The sequence below is a fragment of the Thermobia domestica genome, chromosome 15, assembly GCF_964235325.1.
Source record: "Thermobia domestica chromosome 15, izTheDome1.hap1.1, whole genome shotgun sequence".
Classification (NCBI taxonomy): domain Eukaryota; kingdom Metazoa; phylum Arthropoda; class Insecta; order Zygentoma; family Lepismatidae; genus Thermobia; species Thermobia domestica.
The window spans coordinates 173,230,125-173,246,842 of record NC_137468.1 but is presented as its reverse complement, the minus strand read 5'-3'; the positions used below and the strand labels follow the sequence as shown (position 1 = coordinate 173,246,842).

Here is a 16,718-nt window from a genome sequence, read left to right as displayed (position 1 = left end):
AAGTGATATTTTTATTATTTTTTTTCTACTGCGATTTTCAAGGTTTTAATTCAATGACACTTGTTATTGGAAGCACGTCAGGTCTGAGTTTACAACGATCAAACGGCGATCGCAGTGCTGGGTTTTTACTAGTTACGGCAAATTCCGTACTACGTGAAGAGCAGTAGAGCGGCACTGTGCATTGAACTGAGCAGATGGTGATAGTGTAAAATGGGCTGTTTTTCTGATTTCTGATTTTCGGTAAATTGTTGGCACTCGGTTATGTGATGCAAGGGACGAAAGTGATAAGTGCGGTTGGAGCGTCGCGAAAGGCAGTGCCCAAGATGACAGGGAACTGGAAAACTTATAGCAAAACTGTATCGGCGAAGATGATCAATGGCTAGAAGAAACTCCTGAGTGATAAGTCCCTCCGAGAATAGAAGCGGAGTAGACTGAGCAACAGGAATACAAAAATATTTTACTAGATAATACACAAGCGACGAAATCTTACTCAACTTCTACTAACCTAATATACTTGTATAGATGTAGCGAATATAGACATACTGCATAAATTAAGATATGACTATTTCTATATAAACTATTGCGGATTAGGTCTGTTTAACAATTCACTAACCTTATCGTTGTATTGGACAATGTTTGGAAATAACATAAATAGGAATGCAAATGAGATTAAAATGAATTTTTACCAAAAAGCAAAAGAGTGCGACAAGTACCATTTTGTAAAAAAGATCTGTTTCATGCAGCTGAAGGAAGACAACCTTTTTACCCAAGCCAGAAAAATACAATGATTAGCATTTTAGTGATACTAAACGACAGAAGAAGAAAGTACCTCAAACATCAATAATCATTATTACCATCACAAGTATTTTGTCGTTATTGTCAGGTCTCTTCCTGTTACTGAGAAACTTCTATACTGCACTGTTTTCAGCTAATCTCTATTTGGATCCGTCCATTAATTGTAACCACCTCCTCTCTTTTTCCTGCCCTTTCCCTCTTTTTCCTCCCACCATAATACAGTTCCTTTTCTAGCCAATGTTCCAACCAGTTTCTTTTCGTCACATTTTTAAAATCCTCTCATTCGCTTTACACTCGTTCCAGCTAATACTCTCCATTCTTCTCGATACCTACATTCCGAAGGCTTCCAATCGTTTTTCGTCGCTTTTGCGTAATGTCTGTTTCTGCCCCAAATTGTACAATACTCCACACGAAGCATTTTATAAGACTTTTTCTCAACACTTTATTCAAAGACTCACAAAATAGAGCTTTAGTTTTCCTAAATGCTTCTTTTGCCATTCCTATCTTTGCATTTAATTCACGTTCACATTTCATATCATCACTAATAATAACCTATGTATTGAAAACTAATCATCTGTTCTATTTTCTCCCAGCTGTCCTTTTATATTTGACACCAGTCGCTTTCTTCCAATTACCATTGCTTTTTCATTCTAACATTTATTTATTTTCATCCATGTTCCTCACAGCTCTTCCACAAGTTTCCTAACATTTTATTGATTTCCTTTCCAGATTTCGCAACAAACGCCTACTAGGTTATTCTACTTAGGCAACCATAATTACATTAATGTTATGTGGGTTGCATAAAACTTTTGATTTCCTTTCCAGATGCCGCAACAAACGCCTACTAGTTAATTCTACTTAGGCAACTATAATTATATGGATGTTATGTGGGTTGCATCAGTAGTAAAACTGCGGGAAAACTGAGGGGACGCCGTCGCCCCACCTCCAAAAATACGTACGGCGTCCCCCCAGTTCCTAAGCAATTATAATGGGCAAAGATAGGCAGGGGGACGGCGTGACGTCATGCCGCTACCTACAGTCCCCCCTACCTTTTCAGACCCACTTTTACCCCCGGGTTGCATAAAAGTTTTCAAATATTGATTTCCCTTTCAGATTTTGCAACAAACCCCTGCTATATAATTCTACTTAGGCAACCATAATTACATGAATGTTATATGGGTTGCATAATCGTTTCCTACCATTTTATTGATTTCCCTTTCAGATTCTGCAACAAACCCCTACTATATAATTTTACTTAGGCAACCATAATTACATGAATGTTATGTCGGTTGCATAAAAGTTTCCTAACTTTTTTCAGATTCCGCAACAAACGCCTACTAGTAATTCTACTTAGGCAACCATAATTACATTAATGTTATGTGGGTTGAATAAAAGTTTTGAGATGTTACATGTCATTCATTGGTAACACGTACACTCACGAATTTGCGCTTATCCTTTCAGAGTCCAATACTACAAGAGACTACGTCTATATAGTATTGAACGAGTATTATTCCGTACCCAATAAGTAATAGTAAAATACTTCCACCTATATTTTCAGAAAACAAAATGATACAACTAGATGTTCTCTTTATAAGATAAAGAGTACAAATGAAATGTAAGATCAAATGTTCGTGCTACATCAATCACTTCTTTTAAACAAGTATAGTTTTATTATGAAAGTGTACAAATCTGTGTTGTTAAGGAATTTTAGCGTGTCCAGATCTGGTGGAACCCCCCCCCCCTTTCGTAGCTGCATCCCTTTTCTGCGCCCAAGTCAGGTATGCTGACTGTATAGCCATGGAGAAGTTTTCACCATTTGCGAATTCTGAATAGGAAATATGGGATTTAAATATTTTTTCTCATACAATGACAATTAATAATAATTTTTAATTAGATTTTCCCAACGTATAAAAATTCAGTACGTAAAATTGCGACGAGTGCCAGACACTAACGTATTGACATATGTTAATTAGAAAAACCAATGAAATCTTTGAGTTTTACGTCCCACGTATATGCCGGCTAGGCTAAAGGAGACGGTGATGATTGAGAAATGAATGAAATGGTGGGATTAAGAAAGTGGGAGGAACCGGAAGATCTCCGAAAAAACCCACACATATCGTGTTTGTCCACCACAAAGTTTACTTGGCGCGAGCTGTGATTCAACAGGGGACCCCATACACCAGAGGTGAACCTTCTACCACTGAGCCACCGCTGCCCCCATATACTAATTAGACTAGCGTATAAAATTTTATGGTTACGTCGCAAAAGTACGTCAGTAACCTCAGTCTAAAAGAGTGATAACAAAATTGCGATTGAGGTTCTACCAACAACAAAGCTAAAATTGGTGCTAGCTTGCTTGAGAGCCCGCAGAGGCTCAGTAAGTGCCTCCGTAGCATAATGCTTTAAACGTCGGATTTGTAATTTACAGATACGTGTTCAAATTCAGACTATGCTACTTTATTTTATTTTACACTGTTACAAGAGGGTTTAGAAAGAATTCGTACTATTGAACATGAAACCTTGAAACTTCACTCTGAAGAGCAGGGTTATCGTGGAATTAGACGCACGTACGAAACATGTTATCAAATCTTACCCAGTCGTCCTCTGTATACATGTACATGAAGCAAACGAGAGTAATTTTTAGTCGATGCGAACAGGAAACTTCTTTGACATTCTTCCTGTAGAGAGTATTTCAAAACAACACCGACAACGTTCGGGAGGTGATTCCTGACATCAAGATAAGACAAAAAGTATAGACCAACCTGGGTGCACAAATGCTTCCTTTCGGAGTTATAGGCTGCCGAAAGCATGAAAAAAAAATTAAAGGTCCATAGCTGCAAAACTATGGGACCTACTGTAGTCGGATCAAAACTTCACTTAGAAACTAATTGTTGCAGTTCTATCGCAGGATTCTGAAACATGGAAATTTGGATAGGACACATACTAATTTCTAAGTGAAGTCTTGACCCGACTATGGTAGCTTACATAGTATTGGAGCTATGGATCCCTTTAAAGTTCATTTTTTCAGCAGTTTATAACTCCGAAAGGAAGCATTTGTGCAACCAGGTTGGTCTATACTTTTTGTCTTATCTTGGTGTCAGGAATCACCTCCCGAACGTTGTCGGTGTTGCTTTGAAACACGCTGTATAAGACAGCCGGACATATAGACCAGTGGTTAAATAGTAGGGAAAACAAAACTGATAAAGCCAAAAGTCGAAGTTCGAATCCGCGCCAGATTTTTTTTTCTTTCTTCAGTAAAATTGGAAGATATGTTTAAATAACGGCTGATAGGATCACGTGAAACAAATAATAATTAAAAAAAATACAACTTTGAAATACTGTTACTGACATTATATACACCAAGGAACATCTTGCTTCCTGCGAAAATATTGCTTGTATGAGGCTATAACTGTTAGCGTTCGTCAGTACTTGAAATGTAGATAATCCTACGTTAAGAAATCTAGAACCTTGAACGCATTTTTATTCCATTTTATTAATCTCTTTCGACATGTTATTTATAATGGGCTAATTCTAAATTATTTCACGCGTCCCTTCATTAATTGTTTAAGATCGCCGCGTTATTCGAATGGAAAGGATATGTGGAGTTTTGGTTGAGAAATGTCCGAAATAAAACTGGTTTACCGAGAAATATGCAGTGTCACGTAAAAATAAATAATTATCACGATAGGACTAGTGATGAGCAGTGGGAATATTCCTGTTTTTTTTCCTGGCATATAATATCCTGGGAAGGAATTTATTTCCATTTCTTTACTTGATCTTCCAAATTATAAGAACCATATGACTAATTACTTTATTTCTATTTATTATGATTTACTTCTAGGTTTTAAATAATTTGGAGGTTAAAAAAGTTAAAATTCGTTGACTGTACTTTATATAACTAATATGACTTTTTAAGTTCCATTTCCATTTGCACTAGAAAGTAGCAAAATAGCAATTTACAAATGATGGAAAGGAAGAAGTTTGTAAAGTAATGTAGAATTTCTGTAGAAATAGAGGTGAAGTAGCATTAATACACCCCGAACCACCGTTAATAATAGACGTCGGTCTGTCTCCTGTCTCTGACTCGAATTTCTGAATAGGTACTCGAACTTCTCTTATGTGAATTAACGGATGAAATTTCGAGAAATATATAAGAAGAAAGGTCGCAAGGTCGTGTGGCAATGTTACATGCAAAATTTTAAAGATAAGTCAGTATCTTGCAAATATTGTGAACATAAATATGTATGTGCAAATGTTGATAAAATGGTGAGACATGTGTCTTCTGGTAGTTACCCAACCTAATTTGTTTATAACATTTAAAAGTTTAATATGTTTATAATATCAGTAGTAGAATCAAATTTAGAAAATCCACTTACATATAAAGTTAAACTGTTTAGCGGTGTAAAAGTATGTGGACTTACTGTACCATTTTTTCCACATATTTACTTGCATAGAACATATTGTAAATAAATATACATTTATGCGTATTCTCTAAATATAATAAAATATTAATAAAATAACATAATACCGTTCAGAATATACATTTTAAAGAATCCTCTGGAGACAACAGTAACAATACACTGTGATAAAAAAAAAGGGAATTTAACTTTGAAATCATAATATAGTCATAGAATGTACTTTTTTGTGATTGCAAATAAATTCTCGGAATATTCCTATTTTTGGGGAATTTTCCCGGGAATATTTCCGAAAACTATCTTCCCGGGAATTTACCCATCAGTAAATAGGACAGATGATAATCAGTTTGCTTTATGTGAAATAAAATGCAAGATTTTATACTAGATAGTAACAGAATTAAGCCTACTACAATCAGAGCTGGGCTAACACATTCTACCGTTCTATACTACCGTATACCCTCCTTAAAGTAACGTAATGCAATGTAATTACTAATACATTTTTACTTACCGAATTTGAAATCACATATTTATATCAGAGGCTTCTTGCTTTGTTGTATATCTGTTTGAATTAAATATAGCGTCCCAGGCTCTACCTTACTCAGCTTAGACACTAATCCTGGCCTAACACAATGTTAGATAAGCTACATTATTGAAAATGAAATAATTTAAATTCTAGTTTAACGTCCCACGTTATGCCTTTTAGGCTAAGGAAGACGGTTGATTAATGAAAGTGAATAACTATGAAAGAATTAGTGGAATGCGAATGTAAGAGGAAACAGGAGCACCCCGAGAAAACACATGGACACTGTTGTCCACCACAAACTTGCATGATCTTGATCGAACCAAGGACCCCTTATTTCAGAGGAGATCTATCTACTACTGAGCCACCGTGCTCCGCAATCGCGTTATCATGCACGACAATCATTTTCTCTTTTCTTAAATGTGAACTTACTAAAAACACTGAAAACAATACTAAACGCAGACCAAAACATCTAAAACACCTACATCCACTTTCCGATCACAACAGGCAAATACCAGGATAGTACCTAACATAATAGTCTCAGACCACTTCCTTCCTTCGCCATTCCTTTCTTTCTCTCCAATTCCCAGGACAGTGTGATCGCCGAGAGATGTCATCCCTTATATATGTGATAGGCTAACATGGCCATAGATGCCGAAAGCCCAGAAATCTAATTCCTAATCCTAATTCTAATGACAGGCTAAGATGGCCATAGATGCCGAAATCCCAGAAATCTAATTCCTAATCCTAATCCTAGTGACGGGCTGACATGGCCATAGATGCCAAAAGCCCACAAACCTAAATCCTAATCCTAATTCTAGTGACAGGCTAATATGACCATAGATGCCGAAAGCCCAGAAATCTAATTCCTAATCCTAATTCTAGTGACGGGGCTAACATGGCCATAGATGCCGAAAGCCCAGAAATCTAATTCCTAATCCTAATTCTAGTGACGGGGCTAACATGGCCATAGATGCCGTAAGCCCAGAAATCTAATTCCTAATCCTAATCCTAGTGACGGGCTGACATGGTCATAGATGTCAAAAGCCCAGAAACCTAATTCCTTCCTCCCCCTTTTTTTATGCTACAACAAAAGATTAAAGTAATTCTTCATTAGATACCTCAATTGATATTCAACAAGAACTTATTCGTTATAAAGGTGATAAAATATTAGTAGTAAGCGTACATTGGTACAGACGTCCACTTTTTCTCACAACTGTACATTGTTAACGAAGTGAAATCGTACAGGGTTAGCATAAAGGATTTATTCATTTTGAAAAGGCTATATTTCAAAAGTATTACATGTACACACATGAAATTATATATATATGAAAACAACCACAAACTCACAAAGTTTGTACTGTGTGGCAGCACAAGTCCATTATCTTTCCAATCGGGTATGGCAGTACGAGATTAGCACCCACCGAAAATGGAGGGAAGGCAACGAAAAAGTTGTTGTGTGCTTCAATATGTCAGATGTTCGTCTATTATAGCTGTGCCACGTGCTTTCAGAAGGGAGTATGGTAAAGAACCGCCATGTAAATAAAGGATTTTGCGGCAGTACCGGCAGTTCTAGGACACTGGTTGCTCGTGTAAAGGGAAAAGCACTTGGCCTCCTAGATCTCCTAATTTAACGCCCTGCTACTTCTTCCTGTGTGGGCACGTTAAGAACCTTGTTTACGTACCTCTACTACCGCAGTCCTTAGTCGAGCTCAAAGAACGCATCAGTGCTGCAGTGGAGACAGTTGACAGGACAATGCCACAACATGTATGGAATGAGCTCGAGTATCGTGTGGACGTGTGTCGTGTCACCAAACGGACACATATTAAACGTTTGTACAGTGTATATAAACTTGTGAGTTTGTGTCTGTTTTCCTATATTGTCATGTGTGTACGTGTAATATTTTTGAAATTATAGCCTTTTCGAAATGAATGAATCATTTATGCTAATCCTGTATTTCTGAATCACATTTATGTAAAAATGAAACAAAGTGAGACTCGATCAAGAAACACCGCCACTCACAAACTCAAATTGACCTCCGATGTTCTTCATTATCGTCAATAAATGTCTAAAATATTTTTCTTCTGTGTCGATTTTTATATGTGTTTTATTCATTGTGATTCGTTTATTTGCACCATTCAAAATTGTGAAAAGTGATAAATGGCTTAGAATATCGAATTTTCCTTTTCAGATTATTACGTATTTTACACCCTCGCACACACACTACGTTGGAAGAGCGACCAACGACAGGATACCTGAAGTCATCGTCTCTCATTCTCTCTCTCTCTCTCTCTCTCTCTCTCTCTCTCTCTCTCTCTGTGTGTGTGTGTGTGTGTCTGTGCCTGTGTCTCTCTCTTTCTTTCTCTAACCCTCTACATATATATATAAACTCCTGGCCGATTTTAATATTCTGCTGTGGAAAATTACCTCTGCAATAAATGTGGCGAAAGCACACACTTCTGTTGGGAGAAAATATATACGTTAAAGATTCGAAAAGGGATAGGCTGATGCTCTCGAAAGCACACAAAATCTAAAATCTATCAGTTAGAATAATCACAAAATGTTTTAATTTCTATTATATAGTATTTCACACATCATACATTGTGTACCGTTGTTTGTAAATGGGAGCCAGATGGTTCTAAACAGTGATTTCAGATGTCTTTTGCAGGCGACTTTCGGTACACGAATGATAAAAGTAGCACTACAAAATACCAGTACCCTACATTGAACACAATAGAAGATATGTCCCAGTGGAGTGAAGATTTCGTAGCTCCGCTCCAGGGTGGAATTTCTCTGCTACCACCATCCTCGGCTCATACCTTAAATAATCGCTGGTTCCAAATCTTTTCAAGCCAGAATCTTTTACATCTGTTCTATGCTTATGCGACTTTAAAAGGAGAAATTATTTTTTTATTGTAAGTAGTAATAATAGTACACAATGGTGGTGATAGTAGTAGTGTAATTCAAATATATAATACAGGGTGTAACAAATGTAGAATGCTTTACAGGTGAATCTATCCGGATACAAATTAACCAGTCAATCAGTATCATTGGTTTAATATTCTTGGTCATCAGTCAGCACTAGTTACCGGCCTTTTGGTCGCGGGGTCTTGAGTTCGATTCCTGGCGGGCGAACCTTTAAATTCGGATTCCATCTTAAACTGTATGTCCATGTCTCATATAGTCTCGATGCTGAAAGAAACGTAAACTGCGAACCACACAACCACATCGTAAGCATCAGCCGGTTTGATGGATGAAGCATTGTGCTTCGAGTGGAGTTACTTCGAATTTGAATCTGATGCGCGTTTTCACGAGGATCGAAAGTTGAGCCCATTTTACAATGATGCCTCTTAACTATACGTCCAATTGTGTTACTTATTATTGAATCAAGTGCAATAAAAATGAGCTACGTGAGTGAGGATTATAGAGACATACTGTTAAAGAGCAGCTTCCCCATGTAGTAACATAAGTTTACACAGAGCAATTTCCAAAACATCGAATACGTCATTATGAACTTTTCGAAAGAATTGTTTAAAGACAAAAATGAATATTGTCAAAGAGTAGGGGCAATTTTTGGTGCTCCAAGCGCATACAGACTTATTTTTCAGCATATTGCCAATTTCACAAGAGCTGTTGCAAATTTCATAGGTGTAAACCACGCTAATATTTTTCGAATTTCACATGAACAGCGTCTATACTCCCTACCTTCAGAGATTCTTTTACAGGCTTCAAGCGAAGCGTAAACTTATTCCATCCAATGAGCTCTAAGTCAAGCGTAAATTTACTGTCTGTTATAATACTTTCAAACTGCTGTGCATAAGTACTCTCTATCCATTTTATCTTCTACATTTTCCTCCAACACCACATTTCGAAACTCTCTAAATATTTCTTTAACTTCCGTAATGTCCAAGTCTCTGAACTATCCAGTCCAATACCCCATATGTAGCACTTGACCATTTTTTTCCTAAGTCCAATATTAAGCCTACTAGTTAAGAGTGAGCTTTTCTTGTTGAATGCTTCTTTAGCTATGGGAATTCTTGACCTGACCTCTTTAGTGCAATAAACGTCTCTCGTCAAAATACAGTGTTTTCCAAAAGTCCTGCAAAAAAGTAAAACGTTGTAACTTTGTAACCATTTATTGTATTTGTAGAAACTTTTAGTGGACGTGTAAGAAAGTCTAAAATTTTGTTTCCCATCATTTTTTCAACACCAAACCTCCAGCTGAGCACCATTTACGTCCAAACATTGCTGAAGTCTTTTCGGGAATCCGAGAATGGCATTTCGACGTACTTCATCCGTAATACTCCCAATCACATCACGTATCTTCTTCCGGAGGTCCTGAACATCTTTCGATTTTTGCTTGTAAACTTCTGTATTATTTTCTTACGAACGATATTGTGTAGCGTTGTCATTGGCACTCGCACTGTGTTTCAACGATTTCTTTGGACTTCGCAACACGCTTTCGTGCACGGACTGAATCACATTAACACTGGTGGTTGGCCTTCCGCTACGAGGCAAGTCCAAGACACTTCCGGTAGCTAGGAACTTATCGTACCATCTCTTGATACTTAAACCTGCAGGTGGTTGTTTCTGATATTTTTGTCAGAATTTTCTTCTCACCAAAACACTAGATTTTAACTCACAAAACCACGCCACACACTACGCTTTCTCTTGAGTAGACGCCATCTTTGTCACGTGATTTGCGGTTATGACGTCAACGTTTATATCTGCTCATTGTTGCCAACAAAAATTTTAACATTTCCACTAAACATTACAAACAAAATACAAAATTGTAAGTAGTACTTTCAAAGTTACAGCTTTTTACTTTTTTGCAGGATTTTTGGAAGACTGTACTTCCCAGAAACTTGAAATTATTGACATATTTTTAGTTCTTTCACTTGCCAAATATATAATATTACGGAGACATTTGCTTGCTTCCACTATTATATCCCTAAAACGTCTTTGTTTTATAACTTTCGGTTCGAAATCTCAATACTTTAAAAGTCGACCGAAGTTTTGCAGTGTGAAACAACACTCACCTGTTGTGGTTTACTGCATCGTTATGGAAGTTTAGATGATTAGACATCGTTTTACAGTATCGGCTAAACACAAGACTGACTTCAATAACTCTGAAGGAGTCACAGAAATTCTAGTTAACTTACTTTATAATTGAACAATACTTGTAAGATTTTTAATAAGTTTTTTTAAAAGTATGCCATTCCTTCTCTTATTCCAATCTGTTTGTAATCTTTCGTCTATTTACAGTGTCTTCGCCTTGTAAATATAGGATCTTGTCCACTTCAATGTGATCGTCCTTAATCTAAGAAGACAATTGTATTGAACATCTGAAATGGCAGAGTCTGAAGGAAAGAAATTTTGTGTTGACAAAGCCAAGCGAGGAACAGCCGCTTGTAAGAAATGCAAAGAGAAGCTACCCAAGGACAGTCTAAGGCTAGGAAAAATTGTCCCCAATCCTTTCTCGGAGTCTGGGGGTGAGATGAAACAGTGGTTTCACGTGGCTTGTCTCTTTGAGAGTTTCACTCGAGCTCGAGCAACCACCAAGAAAATTGAACATCCGGATGATATCGATGGATTTTACGACTTGGATGAAGATAGCAAAAAAGAAATTCTCAGCCACATACCAGGTGGTAAGTATGTAATAAATTGTGCATTATGTTTATTAAAAATTTTCATACTCTTTCGCATAGCGACATCATTACTGTTGAGATATTATCGATAACTTGGATTAACAAGGATGCAATGCATATTAATCACAAAATTCCATTAACAGTTACGAACATTTGAAAATACTAATTTCATTTATTATTGTGAAGGTAAATCATGCAGATCATTCGGGACAATAAAGCACAAAATTGGCGCGGAAATAAACTTCTTACTCGATTTCAACACCTATAGAAGGTACTATATGAGGGTATTTTCAGAAGTTTCCTGCTTGATATTGAAATGTTGCCTCACTAGTAATAAACTGTTCATAGTATATAGTGACACAATGTATCAGTTTCATTTGTAGCTACGTCAGTTCGTTAAAAAGCAGCAATTTAAGTCAGTTTCGCTGCTTTGAGATCGCATACTGGATGACAATAGTATGGGTACCAGGCGAGGGGATTTTTGTGATCCTGGGTCCGTGGCTCAAAGGTCCTGGCCCAGGTGTGCCTATGACAAGCCCCTCTAAAATTTGGCAGGGGTACCTTAGTTCATGCCCTAAATTTCGGAGAGGTACATATGACTACACCTTAAATTTTGGAAATTATCAAATTAAAAAAATGGAACGGTACTATAGGACCAGGGTATATAAATGTTGGTGGTCCATATAAAAAAAATCAAACTTTTGGAGGTTTTTAACCTATTTATCTTCCATGATGAAACATTATGATCTTCTATGGGTGAGCATAGAAGTTCATTTCCTTTTATGACATGGATACACTGATATACTTCTCTAAACTTTTCTCTCTAGTTCTCTCGTGGCGCTGAAAGATTCCGATAACTTCTAAACAAAACTAAGAAAAACAGAAATTTAGGAAAAGGGATTAGAAAAATTGCAATCGATACAGCAACTCAAAAGGTGGCGGATATATATATAGTGGCGGATCCAGGATATAATCAAGGGAGGGCCTAAACCATAGTTTGCAGCTTTATCCAATGTAAAGCAGAATTGAAGCCCATTTTATCCAGCGTATACCTGAGCGCCAAGGAGGATATAGCCCCTATAGCCCCCCTTGGATACTCGCCTGTATGTGTATATATATATATATATATAATTAGAATCCTCAGCACTGTACCGAAACCGGAAATGGTTGAATTCTACTACGTTTCATAGATCAAGAACTGTAAGAGATATCGAGAAGCGATTTTTTGCCGTCTATTCAACGTTCCAAGAGTGAGTTTCATCTCCTCGCTTTCATCTGTCCAAACCGGAAATGGTTAAAGCTTGAAACCAGAAATCGTTAATTTCATCATCATAGAACGAAAGCAGTAAGGAATAGCAAGTAATGGCTTTTTGAAACAGATACAGCATCCGAGAAACAACTTCTATCTTTGATCTGAGTAATTAATAGTTACAGGTGTACTAGTTCAAGTTTGAGTATTGAATTCGTATAGTTTGGAAGTATACCGTAGTTTTACACGTGGAACGAAACTAATTTGTTATTAATAAAAATACGTCTATTAAGAGTAGGAAGGATGCTTACGTTTTTCAGAAATAATAATGGCTGCATCATTAGGAATGGATTTTTGAACGTTGTTATCACTTGGTTGAAGCTCGGTTTCTGTCATTTCACTTTGATTCAAATACAGAATCTAGGGAATAAAGAAATGGGTTCAAACATGTATCTTCCAGTTGATTTAAGTTGATTTTAACGTCCGGCTCAACATCGAGGCTATATGAGAGTGGACCTACTGCTTAACCGTGAATCCGAACCACATGAGCTCACAATGGTATATCTTTCAGATATTTCCCATAAATCTATATGTTTCCTATGCGAAGAAGTGAAATTTCAGCTAGTACAAGATTTTGCACATGTGTGAGATGCAATTGTCTCATAAGCATAATGAGTTAAGATAGTACTAGAGAAACTTCTGGAGAAAATAGGCGAGTCAATGAACTAGCAACGAGAACTCCTGTTTACCTAGAATTAACGCCTCTTTCTATTCTTACAATACCATTTTATTACACACTCAGTATCCCATTATTTCTAGTCGGTGCGGTCACAAAGCACTAACAATATGTTAACAGAAAGTTGTAGCCATGAATGTAGATACTAGCAAAGCAAAAACGTTACTTTTTTTGCAAATGAAATGAATGTGTAAACAAGAACACGCAACCGCAGCGTGGACATTGCAAACACTCGCATAAAATGAAGCCATTTTACCTTTCGTTGTTTCACAGTGTAAAGAGTCCCTCGAAGAACCTCAATTCTGAAGAGCTTTCCGTGTGGATGCGGTTACGACATTACAGCTTCATTTGGTACCTTATCTGTTGTGTGGCTGGATGTGGGGACCACTTAACGTGGCGATTACACTTAAATTTTCCTACTAGCTTGTTGTCTCGGAGAAAAGAACGTTCACTCTAAAATTGATGAACGGGCCTAGCAAAAGTTGCTTGTTATAGACTTTATATTTGTTTTCTTTTTCAATGAAAGTTTTAGATTAAGTGTCAGCCTTCCTTAGGTTGGTTACCCCAGATTACTTTGCCTGTTTTCTATAAATAATGAAAGGTGGGCGTAGTTACGGTAGAAAGATTAAGTGACGTAGTTCTTACGATGAACTATACAAGAACGAAGACCATGTCAATAGCATTACTTTGTTTACTAAGTAATATTTTATGTTCCCTAAAAATTTACACAAATAAATTATTATTATTACTTCCTGAATAATTAAGTGCTCGGAGAAAGCTTGGGACCGTTAATTTCGTTATGTAAAAGAAGTCCTCAACCTATATACATAAAAATGAAAGTGACAATATTTGTGACTTAATAACTCTTTAATCATTCGACCGATCTCTATCAAATTTCTAACATAGATGAGATTCGAGCCTAGAATGGTTTTTATCATTTCACTTTGACGGTGCGACTTATGGGGGGGATTAAAAATGATCGAAAATGACCGATATTAGTGTCGAATCCATAGTTTTCGGGGATGGTGAGATGAACGGTGACAGTTGCGATGCCGTTTAAATCTAAATTCAGCCACGCAACTTGGAGGAGGGGGAGGTATATGTATAAAAGTGATAGAAAATGACCGAATTTAATTTCGGATCCATAGTTTTAGGGTCACTGAGACGAAGAATGACACTCCAGATGCAGTTTAAATCCAAAGTCAATCCTTTATGTCCAAAATGAAACTTATTCTCCCCGTGCGAAGAAGGGGTATTCTGCTAGTGAATAAATAAATAAATAAATAAATAAATATTTTGAAAGAAGAATGTGGATGAAACTTTTCAAGCACCTAAGGTTCGAATATACAGTGTGTCCGTAAAGTCGTGCAACCCAAAGTTTGATTGCGTATATATCTTTTGATCTAAAAATAATAAAGACTTGAGACCTGAAGCAAATGTATGTATGTTCTATGTGGATATTTTCCAGATTATGACCATCAATGCTGGAACTGGTAAAGTTTTTTGTGTAGTAACGAAAGAAATTACCGAAAGTGTAAAATAAAAAAAATGTGCAAATTGAAGAAAATCAATATTCTGTTGCAGAAAACAGATTTTCTGCGGGTGAATTCCTGTGTATATGTACAGTAGGGGAGAGGAAGGGAATGGCGATCAACCCACTTTGCCCTCTTGCGTGACCCGAGAAGAAGTCAAACTAGTTCTGCCATCTGCCTCTTGTAGCAAGGTTTCTTGTGTATTGTCGAGGAAGTTGTCAGAGAAGACCGAAGTCTACAGCTTGCCGAAACTTGTTTTTGTTGATTTTCTTATAAGAATCTGCATATTTCAACTCACGATACGTACAATTTTAAGTTGTAAGATCTTGAAGTTACTAAGATTCATAAAAAGTTATATTTACGTCTAATGCACGACACATAGTTATATGTAGAGATGTGGGTCGGGTAAATACCCAGTGGGTAGGTAAATAAAAAATGGGTATTTACCCGGGTATTTACCCATTTTGTATTTACCTACCCAAAAAATGGGCATTTCCGAAAGTTCGATTATTTTGAAGTTTTAAGAATTGTTAACCTTACCTGTGACTTTTTCTAATGTTTTGGGGTCTGTCGAGCGTGTTTTCTCTTTCATTCACTATAAATATGCAAAATAATAACCAATTGACTCCGTTCATGTGCGGTGCGGCTTTGCAGGCAATTTTGACCATGGCCCACCCGCGATACAATTTTGGATATTATATGTTATTCTAGGTTACAACGACATCTAAAACCTATTTTTTATATTTTTCTCGAAGAACTTCATAGGTAAAGAGGAGATCAAAATATTGAATCGAGTGTTTTGAAAGGGGGAAATGGTGGGGATGAGCTGTTACAATTTTCAGACGAAGCCCTCGTGTATACCTATACATGCATCTAAGTTTGAACAACATCGATCAAGCCAATCTTGAGAAACAATTAACTTTTCCGAGTTTACGTCATTGCTCAAGAACAAATCAGTCATAGTTGAAACATGAGAAACATCCTGAGGGTACCTATATTATCACTCTTTTGTCGTCTCAAGATTGATCTCGGGCGATTTTACTATACTTATCCACCTATACCCTTTCTTCACCAAGGTGTGAACGACTTTTAAACCTGGATTAGTTTCGCCAAGACTTAAACAATTAAGAAATCGTAGTATGACTTCAAGCCTTAGGTTGGCCAAACATAGAAATCGTATATAAACCCTCTTTGTTAAATCCTTGGCAGACAGCCCCAGTTTTAAATGTAAAGTCTACGATACGCCGCCAATTTTCAAGAACCCTATCAAATTATTGTGTATTTTCATTTGAGAACAGATGTTTCGAGACTCCTTCAATCCAACAACTTTTCCCGAAACGTGCAATTTTGAAATTTTAAAATTCTCAGAAGTGTTTCACTGACAACTCAGACAACCGACAGACTCAGACAACGAATAAAGGATAAACGAAAGCTGGATCATGTATCTAAAACATTACATGTTACAGGCTACAACTAATTGAATAGAGACGAACAAAATTATCAAAATCTTTCCGAGTCGAACATTATGGAGGATCAAGTTAATCATGAAAAGATGGTATCTTATGTCTACTAGTTTCCAACTTAAAATAACATTTTGAAGTAATTTTAATGAAAGGAGAAAGTGAGTTTGATATAGTAGGTATAGTCTCGTTTATTATACGAAAAACAATACATCAATTTCCATAAAATATACAGGCTTTTCTTTACTTTTTATGGCTTCTTAGGTCCAACGTTACTATCTCGAATTTTTGATAGAATCTTTATATTGATGTTTCTTGAAACAAATGCCGACGTATGGAACCTTAATGAAGTCTTACAGGAA

General features: G+C 36.7%; 1 protein-coding gene across 4 annotated transcripts in view; it reads left to right on the top strand.

Moving 5' to 3' along the window:
* Positions 1–16,718, top strand: part of LOC145671370 (DNA ligase 3-like) — a 965,078-nt gene that overhangs the window by 515,311 nt on the left and 433,049 nt on the right. For all 4 annotated transcript variants that reach the window (XM_081740441.1, XM_081740438.1, XM_081740439.1 and 1 more), the window contains exon 2: positions 10,997–11,379. In XM_081740441.1, coding sequence (XP_081596567.1) covers positions 11,082–11,379 — 298 coding nt within the window. In that variant the 5' untranslated portion in view covers positions 10,997–11,081. The remainder of the gene's footprint in view (positions 1–10,996; positions 11,380–16,718) is intronic.